The sequence below is a fragment of the Eublepharis macularius genome, chromosome 9 (genome assembly GCF_028583425.1).
Source record: "Eublepharis macularius isolate TG4126 chromosome 9, MPM_Emac_v1.0, whole genome shotgun sequence".
NCBI lineage: Eukaryota > Metazoa > Chordata > Lepidosauria > Squamata > Eublepharidae > Eublepharis > Eublepharis macularius.
This window is the reverse complement of record NC_072798.1, coordinates 106,834,591-106,848,956: the sequence shown is the minus strand read 5'-3', so window position 1 is coordinate 106,848,956 and position 14,366 is coordinate 106,834,591. Positions and strand designations below refer to the sequence as shown.

Below are 14,366 nucleotides of genomic sequence, written 5' to 3'. Positions count from 1 at the left end.
ATACAACATCTCCTACGGATAGGAGCAGTCGAATACGTCCCTACAGACGAAAAGGGGCAGGGGGTGTACTCGATATTCTTCACAGTCCCCAAAAGGAACGGGGACTGGAGATCCATCCTGGACCTAAAGTATGTAAACAAATTCATCAAGCTGAAGCGGTTCAGGATGGAAACTCTTCGATCCATAGCAGAGGCCTTGCAACACGGCGAGTTTTTAACATCAATAGACCTTACTGAAGCGTATCTCCACGTACCAATTGCTCCCGCTCACCGGAAGTTCCTGAGATTTTGCGTACAAGACATACACCTACAATTCAGAGCAATGCCCTTCGGTCTGGCAACGGCACCCAGGGTATTTACAAAGCTGCTAGTGATACCAGTGGTCAGACTCAGGGAGAGGGGATTCCAATTACATCCCTACTTGGACGATATCTTGATAAGATCCGCCTCCCGGGAAACGTCAACCAGAGAAACAATGGAGGTCATTCGGGTCTTGGAGGACCATGGCTTTCTCATCAACAGATCCAAATGTTCTCTTCAGCCGACTCAACGCCTGGAACACCTGGGTCTTACCATAGACACCAGGGAGGGCTGCATGTTCCTTCCCAGAGAGAAGAGGACAAAGCTCATTCGCTTGACTTCAGAGGTCATCAAACAACCATCATCATTACTAATGGACCTGTCGAAATTATTGGGCCTGCTGGTGGCGCACTCAGAGGCAATTTATTGGGGAAGATTCCATCTCCGACCCCTACAGGGCTTGTTACGTCCGTTCCAGCTCCAAATAGCCCGCAAAGCGACCCTCAAAGTACAAGTTCCCCTCTCGGTCAAGGAAAGCCTGCGTTGGTGGACGGTCGAGTCCAACCTACTCCAGGGCAAGAGCTTCCTCACCCCTCGCTTCACTCAGATATTCACCGATGCCAGCCTGAGAGGTTGGGGAGCGACCCTAGAGGGCTCGCCGACACAGGGAGAGTGGTCCCAGAGAGAACACGAACTTCCAATCAACGTTTTGGAAATGAGGGCGATTCTGCTAGCCTTGAAGTTCTTCGGCAGCCAAGGGACACTCGAACACGTGCTGATCAGGATGGACAACATCGCAGCCAAAGCTTATCTAAACAAGCAAGAGGGGGAACCAAGTCGTCCCGCTTGCAGCGAGAAGCCAACAAGATCGTCAGTTGGGCAGAACACAACCTCAAGTCTCTACAGGCAGAGCACATCCGAGGAGTACTCAACATCCAGGCAGATTGGCTGAGCAGAGAATCTCTGCATCCCGGAGAGTGGGCTCTGAAAAGAGAGATCTTCCAGATGCTGTCGGGACACTTCGGGAATCCAGAGGTAGATCTGTTCGCATCTCACAAGAACAATCAACTTCCAAGATTCCTGTCGCGGTATTTCCATCCACGAGCAGAGGGGACAGACGCACTTCATGCACAGTGGCCTCGGGGCCTTCTGTACGCATTCCCTCCTCTGCCGACTATCCCCAGATTCCTGAGGAAGATACAGGAGCAACAAGCGACAGTGATCCTGGTTGCACCTTGGTGGCCAAGAAGACCATGGTTTGCAACACTACATCGGATGTCGGTAGCTCCACCTCTTAGGCTCCCAAACCACCCGGACCTACTACAGCAGGGTCCCATATGGCACCCCCGTCCAGAGTGGTGGGCTCTGACTGGCTGGAAATTGAGCGGGACCATCTCCGATTAGAGGGTTACCCTCCAAATATTATAGCCACTCTTCTAGCGTCAAGAAAAGAGTCCACAGTCAGGATTTACAACGCAGCCTGGAAGGCATTCCACCGCTGGTGTAGACGAAAACAAATTGATCCTACAAAGCCCACTAAGTCTTCTATACTGTCCTTCCTACAAGAGGGATTAGATAGAGGTTTATGCCCGGCTACGTTGAGGAAACAGGTGGCTGCTATTGGCACGGTGCTACCAATGATAGAGGGAGTTCCTCTAGCTTCGCATTACCACGTAAAAAGGTTCCTGAGGGGGGCTACCCTACTAAAACCTCCGACGGTGCACAGGTTTCCAACTTGGCGCTTAAGCGTGGTTCTCTCGGCACTCACAAGACCTCCATTTGAACCAATCAAGGAGATACAACTGAAATGGCTGAAGCTAAAAACCATATTCCTCGTGGCTATTACTTCGGCTCGTCGTATTTCCGAGTTGAGTGCCTTGTCCGTTCGGCCAGACCTATGTATATTTCACAGAGACAAGGTTGTCCTTAGGACCGATCCGTCCTTCATGCCTAAGGCATACTCCATGTTTCATAGATCACAGGAAATATATCTACCTTCGTTCTGTCCAAGGCCGAATCACCCGAAGGAAAGGGAATGGCACAACCTCGACGTGAGGAGAGCTCTTAAAACGTATTTGATAAGAACTGAATCGATACGCCTTTCGGATTCACTTTTTGTCAATGTTTCTCATCCAAAACTGGGACAACGAATGTCATCCACTGCCATAGCATACAGCATCAAGTCGTGTATACTAGAAGCTTATAAAACAATGAAGATGGAGGTTCCATCAGGGATCACAGCACATTCGGCGAGGAGCGCGGCTACAAACGCTGCCCTCAGAAGGAATGCCTCCATAGAAGACATTTGCAAAGCGGCTACCTGGTCTTCATCATCTACATTTATTAGGCACTATCATATACACACTTATGCTTCTGCAGACGCTGCCTTCGGACGCAGAGTTCTTCAACATGTTGTAGAGGACGAAGGCTCCATCCCACCCAGGGCTTAGTACACTGCTTTGGGAGCACCCAAGATGTCCTCCGCCTCAGAGGGAGAACGGCCCCTTGGATACTCACCGAGAAGGGTCCTTCTCCTCTGAGGACAGGAGGACATCTTGCCCTCCCGTGAGCTTCGTCTGTGTTTTGTCCTTTTGTCTGAGTCCTGGATTGTTCGTTATATGTTCCGGCTATGCGATGGCCTTTACTGCCGGAACATGTTATGTGCATGTGCTGGACAGTGTTGCACTTTGTTCTCTGTTCTTTGTTCCTTTGTTCTATCTATAGATTACAGTTTAAGATAGTTCTATAAAAATAAAGAGCACAAGATACTGCTGAAGGGAGTCACCCGAACTGAGGAGAGAGAGGGTGGTCCCACACACCAAAGGAAGAGGAAGAAAGATTCTACTTCCTGCCTCCCCGATTGGATGGTGGGAAACACCCAAGATGTCCTCCTGTCCTCAGAGGAGAAGGACCCTTCTCGGTGAGTATCCAAGGGGCCGTTTTATTCAGAGATAAGGACTCTAAAGTTACACTTGTAGTTGCGGAGCGTGTATAAGAGCCAAGCTGTAAAACCAGGATGCCTACATTTCCCATCAAAACTTGAGGGAAGCTGACAAGTGTCCAACCTGTGTCAGGCGTCACTTGTAGCTTGGCTCTCAGTCCTTACGTTCCTTAAGCAATAGGTTTAAATAACTTTGCTGCTCAAGATCTCTGTATCAAGGAGCTTCTAAGGGATAAAGGAACAGAAAAGTTTGTCTTATGTGCAGAGAGAGTGGGATGGGGGTTAAAATTATTTAATTGGAAATCTCTGAGTCTGAAACATGCAAGCCCACCTACAACGTGAGATGACACAACCCAGGAACAGTTATACAGAACTATTCTAGGAGCAGCAACACACCCTGAAACGAGGGTTGCCAACTTGGGATTGGGAAATTTCTAGAGTCTGTGGAAGGTGGGTGGAGTCTGAGGATGGGGGGTGGGGGTTGGCCTGATTCAGATATAGGCATGCAATTAAGCCCTGAGCATCTAATTAGCTTTCCCATATCAAATCATTTAACTCCTGGCCAGAGGTACACCACAGACAATGTCTTTGGTTCATTACCGGGTATAGTACTCAAGTAATACATTTCTGGAGTCTCTGCTTCCTTTTTATTCTTTTATTACTACAACATGTCAACAGAAAATCATACTAACCATTATAACAAAGATCAAGGAGAGCGATTACGTGAGTCCAAAAAGTATCTTACCCAAAGATAAGAAGGTCGCAAGCAAGGAGCCCCTTCTAAGAAGACGCTCTCTGTCAGTTTAGCTTGTCATGCTTATAGGGCTTCCGAACTTTTTCTTAGCAACGGCTGCTTCACACGACCAGATTCTTGGCTAACGTACTATCTTATGATTCCATACACTGAACAAAGTTATCCATATTTGAAACATCTTCTTGATAGCCAGTTCATCCTTGCTATTTTTTTCTGTTAACAGAGTCTATGTAGAATTAGTGATTACAAGTTTCTCAGACATCTTATATCTTTTGGCCCTCCACTAGTACTTTAATAACATTTGATTTATATACTGCCTTTCAGGATGATTTAACACCAACTCAGAGTGGTTTACAAAGTATGTTGTCATGATCCCCACAACAAAACACCCTGTGAGGTGGGTGGGACTGAGAGAGCTCCGAGAAGCTGTGACTGCCCCAAGGTCACCCAGCTGGCTTCAAGTGGAGGAGTGGGGAATCAAACCCGGTTCTCCAGATTAGAGTCCCGCTCTCTCAACCACTACACCAAACTGGCCCTCTCCAATCTAGGCCTCTGGACTCCCTTTGTGGCCTGTCTAATGGGGCTAGGCTAGCCCTGTTTCTGAGCGCATGAATAACTTGCTTGGTCATATCCAGCAATTATTCCCCTATAGTTCTAGCATATCCATGGCAAAGCCGTTCTGTGATATTGTCATTGGTCCAGATAATGAGGTATTGTACTAATTCTGGGTTTTGAGCAATGGTCTGTGTTCCAACATGGCTACCTACAATCTCCTGCATGAATAAACCAGACCTAATGAACCATAATGAAAACAAACAATAAGAGTAACCCTAATAATTTAGGGACAGAAATAATCCCATTAATTAATCAAGGCTGTATAATCTCTGGGAACAACTGCCAGCTTGGATTGATCTCTCTCCTGATCAACAGGCACTGCTCGGTATTCCCTTCCATTGATAAAATTCTTAAAATGGAGATATTTTAAAAAAATTTTTTTGAATGATTACAGAAATGTCTCCTTGGATCAGGGCTTTTTTTCAGCTGGAATGCGGTGGAACGGAGTTCCGGAACCTCTTGAAAATGGTCACATGGCTGGTGGCCCCGCCCCCTGATCTCCAGACAGAGGGGAGTTGAGATTGCCCTCCACGCCACTCCAGCAGCACGGAGGGCAATCTCAACTCCCCTCTGCCTGGAGATCAGGGGGCGGGGCCACCAGTCATGTGCTCATTTTCTCCGAGGGCAACCCACGGAGTTCCACCACCTCTTTCCCCAGAAAAAAAGCCCTGCCTTGGATGCTCTACCAAATACGCATCGGCAATCTGAATTAATGGGTAGCTCAAAAGGCATACCCCTCTGGTAGTAATTATCAGTGGAGTGAGAGAAATGGCGTCATAGATTTGCCTCACTGGGCCAGTTTAGAAGAATTGCCTTCCACTGACCAATCCTGCCCCAAAATGTCTTGGGTATTTAGTAACATGATTTCCTGAGTGTGATGTTAGACCGGTACATAGATGAGCTTACTTACACGACCTACTTTTTAAAAAAATCTAGAATTCCCTCATGGTCCTCTGATATGTTTCAGATTGACAAAGCAAGGGCCATTTGCACCATCTCTTAACCATGAAAGCTCAGCTGGTCTGGGTGTTGCAGTATCCTGAGTTTGCACCATTTTTAAGAACTGAAAGGCTTTGTAGGGTCAGGCAGAGCTCCTAGTCCAGCATTACTAGCAAGGATCCCAGAAACCCACAGGCACTCCATGGCTTACCAGGAACTCACTCGTGATCTACCTTTGGTCCATCCTTGGAATAATAACATGTATGTACCAAGACAGCAAACATTTTTTGTCGGTCATCATAAATAATCCACAGAAGAAGGAACCAGCACTCTTTCGTAACTGTTCAGTAGGCACCAGAATTACCTGCCCGTGTTGGTTGCCTTTGAAGTATGATTAAGAAATCAGGAGCCCGTGTGCCTTGGAACAGGTTGGGAACGCACGTGGCCTCCCTTCAGCCCACCACCACCACCACTGGAACACCTCACGGGAACTTCTCCTTAAACCCGAAAGCCACTTTCAACACCTGTTTCAGATTCTGGTTAAAACCTTAACCACAGTTAATGGAAGAGAAGATAAATCGCTTAACCACAGTTAAGTGACAAACTTGCTCCAGCATGAGGAAGAGTGTCATGAAGCTTACTCCTGAGTAGTCACGCATGGTGCCGAGGGAGTTGCGTAATGTCTGTGGGAGGAATTGTGGGTCCTCCTGGATTTTTTTAAAGCAAACATGTTCGAGTAACCTCTTGACGTTGTTTTGCTGGGCTCTCATCCTATGTGTCATTGGTGTACACAAGAATAATACAAGCCAAAACATACACACAGGTCTTTGCCCTGTGGAGGTGTCAAGGATTTCATGTACTTATTTTTAAAATATATATTCTGCCTCTCAGCCCAAAATTCAGAGTTAGCCGTGCTAGCCTGTAGTTGCAAAATAGTAGAGTCCAGTAGCACCTTTAAGACTAACCGACTTTTTTGAGGCATAAACTTTCGAGAACCACAGCTCTCTTCGTCAGATGCAACTTTATTGTAGCGTAAGCTTTCGAGAACCACAGCTCTCTTCGTCAGATGCATGTCAGCCCAAAATAGTCTATGCCCAAATGATTTTGACGTTGATTATAGGGCTGATGAAGGCAAGGGTAATGGGATGTAAATGTAGCCCCCTATACTTAGGTTCTGCATCAGTTTCAATGAAGACTAGTGGAATATAAGCCAAATGATGTGGCCCCCCATCACGGAAAACGTGTCTCAAATAAATGCACACGGAAGCTCAATTTTTGGATTGGGGTTTCTGTCTCCCAGCTCTGCAGCCAGACATTTTTCTGGCTCTAGAAGTGCCATCATGTTCTTACCTGCAAATTCAGATGGAGCTATAAAGAATGAAAAATGAGGTCGTGGTATTTTGGAGTCTTAAAACTGTGCTTCCTCCACCGGTATTTTGGAGTCTTAAAACTTCCTCTGCCGTCCTGTGTGGAAGAAGAACTCCTTATCTGTAGAATGACTGAAATTGTAGACACCAGACTGAAGTTTGTGTGGGTCCTGACTTCTTTGCAGGTTTTCTTTCTGAGCAGCATCACACATCAGTTGGCAGTGCCAGCACACGGTGGTGCTAATGTAGACCTGTCCCAAGAAACATGGCTCCCTGGGGCCTCTTCGACATGCTTCCCAGATCCGATGCTTGTCATAGAACTTTTATGATCCTTGTGTTTGCTTTGTAGTTATCACCCTGATGAGACAAGGTAACGGGGTCAGAATGACACAGAATCCCTGTTGTGAGGCACTGGATTGCCATGAACATCAAGGGAGCCTGTGCATCACCCTCCTTGTGGCTCATTAAAATGGCTTATAACTCTACCCTCAACTCACTCTAAAGATCCTAAGTAGAAGATGCAGCAGGAGTTTGACAGTAACAAGCCCCAGAAAGATGAGACTCATGCCTGTGGGTGCTTCTCTGTTGCACACAGAATGTTTGGCAGCTTCTCTGTATCTTGTTGACTTTTTTCCCCTTAGAGGATTATCCTTCAGTGTCACAACTTTAGCACAGGCAGACACGTAGTCCAAAAGCACTGAAAAGCTAAATACATGGATTATGAGCTTTTGTGGACTAGGACATGGCCCCTCTATGCGTGTTGATTTCAGCTTGTGTAACATCATAGAGAGAGAGGTAGCCTCAGTTCCTTCAGTAGCCACAACACATGTCAAGGAAACACAATGTGGAGCTGCAGAGGCAGCCAGGCATCACAATCAGAGGAGAGGGGTGGGTAATAGAGAGAGGAAGTTAGGGAGGGGCACGATTGTGGGGAGGCCAAGACAATGAGAAGGACAGTGGTGGTAAGGAGGGAGTCGCACAGGATTTCCCCACCAGTGCAATCTCTACAGGTCCCCTTCTTGTACTTCCTCTGTTTTCATACGGCTTTTGTATATAGTGTTCTGTTTTTATTTTTTCTTCTTGTTCGTTGTTGATGAAAACCCTAAATAGGGATTAGTTTGAAACACCTTACAGATTTTTCTGCCACCATCACATGCAGATGCTTCCACTCCACAGCATACATTGTGTCGCCTTCAGAGTGGCAGAATGCAGACTTTTGGGGATCCCATGAATCCCTTTTTGGCGGTGGCCCTGGGCGTGCAGTAGAGCATGGGCCATGCAGAACAAGGCACTTGGTCTTGATGAAGTGGCTCTCTGCATTACAAGCACTTGACCTGTGTAAACCGTGAAGATGCTGACAGCAATGATGAGAAGTTCAGGGGTGTCTAATTCTGCATCACATGGAATTCAGTGCCTTGCATTGGTTAAAGTGCAGCAGAAGAACACGCTCCATTCCTTATCTTGTGCCTTTGAAGTAAACTGTCCAGCCTTCTCCCCACTTAAACTCTTTCAGTTCCCATGGAAACATCTTCAGTATACATTTGTTGATGTCAGGTCTTGCCAGGTACCTCCCCAAACACTTCACTGTGTCCCTCAGGTGAATGAATTAAAGTTGTTTTTATTAAAGAAAGATACCAGTATCAAGATAGTATGACAGGGGAATTGGCTGGAATGCCGAAAGGTAGTAAAGAAGGTTAATTATAGGTGGATGGTTTTTGGCACGTAGAGCCTGGGAAAAGGGGAGGAGGGGAGAGGTGAGCTCACTTCAGTCTCTGTGTAGTTTGGTGCAGTCTCTGCCTTGACTTCAAGGTCGAGTTCCCAGGCTTGTCAGGAACTCCTAACCAAAACACCTTGCCTGTGAGATAAGCAGTTAGCAGCAACACATCAGAAAAGAGGTTTTACTCTGCATGTACTCAGAGGCATATTACTTTGCAAGAAACACTTAATACGTGGTAGAGATGCTGGGGCTTATCTGACAGTCGACTATTAAGGCTGGGTTTTATAAAGTCTGCCTAAAGTATTATCCAAGCAAAACCAACTTTCTCTGCAAACCAATTCATTTGTGTGTTTCCGTTCCAGTGACATTTTGGGTGGAATTGATGGAAACAGGCCCTGTAGTGTGGAGTCTGTGTGCGTGTGTGTCATGTAGAATTAGAGTGATGTGAAAAAGTGCTGGCAGAAAATGAATCAAAGAGTTTTCTCCCCTTCTCCTCCTAGTTGGCTCGTCACAATAAAATATTGCAACAGATGCTGAAGCCTGGGTCCGATCCAGAGGAAGGGGATGAAGCCTTGAAGTACTATGCTAATCACACAGCCCAGATCGAGGTAAAGGATTGCCAGAAGAATGGAAAACATTTGCCTACCAAGCCACTGTATGTGCTGCTGCATACAAGCAGCTTCTTCTTTATAAAGTGTTGATTCCTTTTGTGTGTGTGTGTGTGTGTGTGTGTGTGTGTGTGTGTGTGTATAATATCACCTCTGCCTTATGACTGAGGAGGGATTGGTGTGTTACCCAAAGGAATTAGCATGCAAGGAGGGCAGCGAGTGGGATCTCCACCGATGTAGGCAGGGATTATCCCAGCCAGAGAACTCATTCAATGGCCAGGCAGAGGTTTCAACCAAAAAGGGTTTTTAAAATTGAAAATAACAAGGATTAGCAGCACTAAAGACACACACAGCACGCACTCTGAGCTAACTGGAAAGGATTGGTGAAAGTTGGATAGCATTTAAGGGATTGGGTGAGATTTACCATACAGAAGAGGGCATCTGAGAGAGAGAGCGTTAAGCGACCTGTGCATCAAGGCGGAAGAGCTTGAACGGAGCTTGAGGGTGGATGCTGGATCCAAGAGCATGCACACAGCTATGGCAGAGGGACAGTCCCATTATACTGTGGCTCCTACCCAGGGGCAAGATTGCATCTTCTGCTCCCAAAACAAAACCTTAATGGTTATTCCCAGGGTGGGACCAAGGATTGAGAAGTTGTCTCCAGGGTGAGACAAAGAGCTGGAGGACTGTCTCCTGGGTCGAGACAATGAACCAGCAAACTATCTCCTGGGTGAGACAATGAATTAGGAGGGTATGATTAGGTCTTCTCGGGCGGAACTAAAGTTATCCATAGTGATTGACAATCCACAAAGTGGTTGGGTGAGACTATCAACCTCCTGAATCTCCTAAGAATAGGAAAGTGGTTAAGGGGAGATCGGTAGGGTACGTTGCATTGATTAATTCAGGAACTCCAGGAAGACCCTATTGTATCGGGATCCTTCGCATGCCTCCACGGCATGGGGGGGTGGGGTGAGCTGGCCTCGCCTGTCATTCCGCATGTTTGCACGGTGCATCTCCCGGCCAGAATCCGGATTCCATGTTTCTGCCTGCTTGGGCAGTAGTTCTAGTGCTCGAAGCACATTTAGCGAAGGAGCTTATAGCATAACCATAATCATAAGCCTTCTGATCTCGTGGGGGCAAGTCTGACCGCTAACACTGGGGCCTGGCGCACACTATTCTGCTGCCAACAATGTCAGGAAATTGGATAGAAGGGTTGCCCAGTTGATTTGATTGGCATGAAAAAGAAAAAAAAACTTCACAGAATGTACAATTAACGTAGAATGCCAAGGGACATGTTGATAGTGGGCACTGTTTTAGCTAGTTCTGAGAAGATTAAATAAATCCGTGAAGGGCAAGTCTGTCACTAGCCATTAATCATGACAACTAAATTGGAGCCTCCATATCCCACTGCAGAACACCTCTGCGGACCACATAACAGTGAATGGCCAACACTGTTAGGTCCTTCCAGCCGGTTTGTCCGGCTTCTGTAATAGAGGACTAGGGGCCCATTTGGCCCACCCACCCAGTCCTTGTGCTCATTACAAGCCACTTTGCACCCTGGTGTGTGTGTTTCAACATGGGCAGCTCTCTGCTCTCTTTCCTTTCTGAGGGTTGTTGCTTTGAAGACTCTGGTCTGCTCCATTGCCACAGCGGGTTAATGTGGGCATTCTGTCACGACTGAACAGAAGTGTTGTGCCACTTGGCCTGACAAACTTTGACGAGCCTGTGCTGTAATGGTCAAATTTCCCCCTTTTCCATCAGGTCATAACCAGTTTTGGCTTCAACTGAAGCTGTTTGTCTAACCTTCCTAAATTTCAGGTGTTGACAGCAAAAACGAATGTTGCTGTTTTCTTTATTAAGTATTTGGACAGAGAAAAGCCCAATGACGCTTCACTTAGGGTTTGAAAACTATTTGTAGGAAAGTGCTGGTCCCATCGAATAAACAAATCAGTTCAGCAGGCAGACTTCATTCTGTCCTTTCCATGCTGCCAAGTTTATAAATAAAAGATCTTGGTCCTCAGTCCTCGTGTTTGTAGACACGGGCCATTGCAGCCCCCAAGAAACCAGAGTATCCATGGTCTGTGGGAGAGGACCATCACAGGGTGGCCACGGCCAGCAGAGGAAGCGCTTCTGCGTCAGAGGGCCTAGTTTCCAGGCACAGCCTTCAGACATCGGAAATGAATGAATAGACTGTAGGGTTGGGGATCTTTTAAATTCAGTTATGCCAGTTAAAACAGTATCCTGCTCAGGTCCACACACAGCACGCCCTGTTTGTGCCATGGAGGTGGCTGGTGGGTGGAACAAAGTCAGCCAGAGGTTTGCGCCCATATTTCTGCACATGCGATGTGGTCCATAAACTAGGACACCATTTTAAATGGCGTAATTAAGCTGAATCTTCCCCAACCCCATAATCCGGTAATTAATGACTGGAGAGATGAATATATGAATCAGGCCCTCGGTCCTTGTGTACTCGGACCGGCACCAGCTCTCCAGGGTGTCAGCTAGAGGCCTTTCACACCACTTACTACCTGAGCCTTTTCACTAGTCAAGGAACAGAAGTTCTCACTTTCGAGTTCAAACAAAAAGAGTACCCCCACCCCAAAAGAAAAGATATCCACCGCCTTACTCTTAAAAGTTAGATTTTAATTGCTGTGTTTTTCTGTACCTGAAAGCACTTGGTAGTCTTGCTGGTCTCTGGCTTCGAGTGTTTTTTTAAAGGTTTCTGACATTCTCTGGAATTGTGCTTGAGATTTTGCAGGACAAATTACTTTCTCTCAGATACACATTCGTTAAAGCTGAAAATCCCTCTGTGTAAAGCTTGCTAAAAATCTATTGTAAAATGCTAATCTGTTTGCCTTCCTCACAATGTAGGCGTCTGAACATTCAGATTTAGGCCCCCCCACACACACACACACACATCTGTAACTGCCGAATGACGCTGTCCTAACTTGTCTGGGAGACCGATAGAATTCCGTTGTCTATTTGCTCCTTCTTGACCCTTTCGTTCTCCTCTATAAGTAAGATGCAGCAGTTTATATTCAAACTTTATCTGCCTTTCACTGAGAAATGTGTCTTTGCAGATTGTTCGTCATGATAGAACTATGGAACAAATTGTCTTCCCTGTGCCGAATATTTGTGAATTCCTTACCCACGAATCCAAGTATCGTGTGTTTAATTCTACCGAGAGAGATGAACAAGGAAGCAAAGTGAATGACTTTTTCCAGCAGACAGAGGACCTGTATAATGAAATGAAGTGGCAGAAGAAAATTCGGAGTAAGTTTTAAGTCCAAGACTTGGTCTGCTTAATAGCTCTTATTGAATCTGTAAGAGTTCAGTCTCCAGCTCAGTTTCGACAATGAGGCAAGTAGTCTGCATGAGGGCAGGCAGGCCTGGTCTACACATGCTGTAGCATGAGGCAGTAGAATAGACGAACCATTTTGAATGTTGGTGGGCAGGTCAACATCCGTGTTGAAAGTTGAAAGACAATCTCATAGTTGTGTCTTTTAGACTCCAGGCCAAGTTGTGTTTCTGCTGAGGGGATGGCAGGGTACTTCCGGCCTGGCTTGCAGTTTGCTATCGCAAATAGGCCTCATTTGGATTCCATCCTGGGCCCCAAACAGGATGCGAGCTGACCCTCGGCCAGACTTCAGGCTGGTCTTCCATGTCACTTCTCATGAAGAGAGAGAGAATAAATCCTCTGGCTCTTGCCTGCTCTCCTGGGTTGTGTCATTTGTCACCTTGTTTATTTATTTTAAGCCTTCATATGTTACTTCCCCCCAAAGCTGCTTTCTCCCCATTGGTCCTGGGGGGGGGGTCTCAGGCCATCCAAGGGTCTTTTAGGTCAAATGCAGCCCCTTGAACAGATCTTGGAAGTTAATAGGCCGCCAGTGCATTTGGCGAAGTGGAATGTACTCTCAACTCCTGATACTTACTACAAATCAGGCCCTGTCATTTTTCACTTGAATCTTGCCGGTGGCCTTCAAGGGGTGTCCCACGCAGAGCACAACAGAGTAGTCGTTTGCAACTTACTAAGGCATGGCTCATTGGGGGTCTTCCAGGAAGGGATGGAGCCTCCACAGCAAACTTTTCTTATATTTATGCACAGTAAATGTAAGCCCTTTGTTCAGAAAGCTTAGAGTGGCTCACGTAGGCCTTCCCGTGGTCTCCCATGCAGGCCTGGCTCAAGCCCACCTGCCTGGCGTCAGTTGTGTGGTGTTAGCCTCCCCCCGCCCCCCAATCATTCATTGTGTGTGCGGCCTGCTTCTGGAACTTAGAGGCTTAAAGATAGAGCGCTTGGAGCCGGGCGGGATTAATCATGGGCATTCAATAATTGCCACAACTAATCTTAAGAGACAAGGCAGGCCTCTATAAACGTATGGAAGATTTCACTTGCTGATCTAAAAAGTAAAATAAAGACAGCATCTGTTTAACGTCTTAGAAAAACCACTTTAAAAAACCCTTCACGGTGCTCCATAGCATGTGTGATTTTAGTCAAATAAAAGCCCGCTCTCTCCTTAGGCGCTGATGGAGGTGTTACATGAAGCCTGGGAAGGAAGTGGAGAATGCCACATATGATCAAAACTGCAGGGGGGGGGGTTGTGTTACCCAAGTGCAGTTCTGTGTTTGGTGTTCTACCTAATCATGCTGCGGAGGTTTGTATTCCTCAGACCCAGAAAATGAGTGTGGATTTCCCATCTTCAGCTTACCTCGTAGCCTTCTAACTGCCATCGAGATGCTGAAAACCTCCTTCTTCCTCGAAGGAGCTCAGAGGAAAGATGGCTGTCCCTTCCCGCATTTTACTTTCACAACAACCCTGTGAGGTAGACTAGACTGAGAGAGTGTAGCTGGCCTGGGGCCACCCAGTGAGCTTTATATCTGAGTAGGAATTTGAACCCCCAGTCCAAAACGCTCATCAGCGCAACACAGCAGCCAGCTGAAGCCGGATTGTGTCCATTGTCAGGGACCCCCAAAGTCCTTCCACTTCAGTAATGTGCTGCTTCTCTTTAACCGCCCCCACCCCTTCCGGCATTTCATAAGGGTTGGGTTGGAGCATTTGAGAGAATTTAACAGTTCAGATTATGTATTTTAAAGTTCTTATTTGTACCTCCAGGAACTTTTGAGTTGGT

At 46.6% G+C, this 14,366-nt stretch overlaps 1 protein-coding gene across 1 annotated transcript in view; it reads left to right on the top strand.

Moving 5' to 3' along the window:
* ITPR2 (inositol 1,4,5-trisphosphate receptor type 2) overlaps positions 1–14,366 on the top strand; it is a 304,126-nt gene that overhangs the window by 233,327 nt on the left and 56,433 nt on the right. The window contains exons 46-47 of the mRNA XM_054987843.1: positions 9,133–9,240; positions 12,321–12,513. Coding sequence (XP_054843818.1) covers positions 9,133–9,240; positions 12,321–12,513 — 301 coding nt within the window. The remainder of the gene's footprint in view (positions 1–9,132; positions 9,241–12,320; positions 12,514–14,366) is intronic.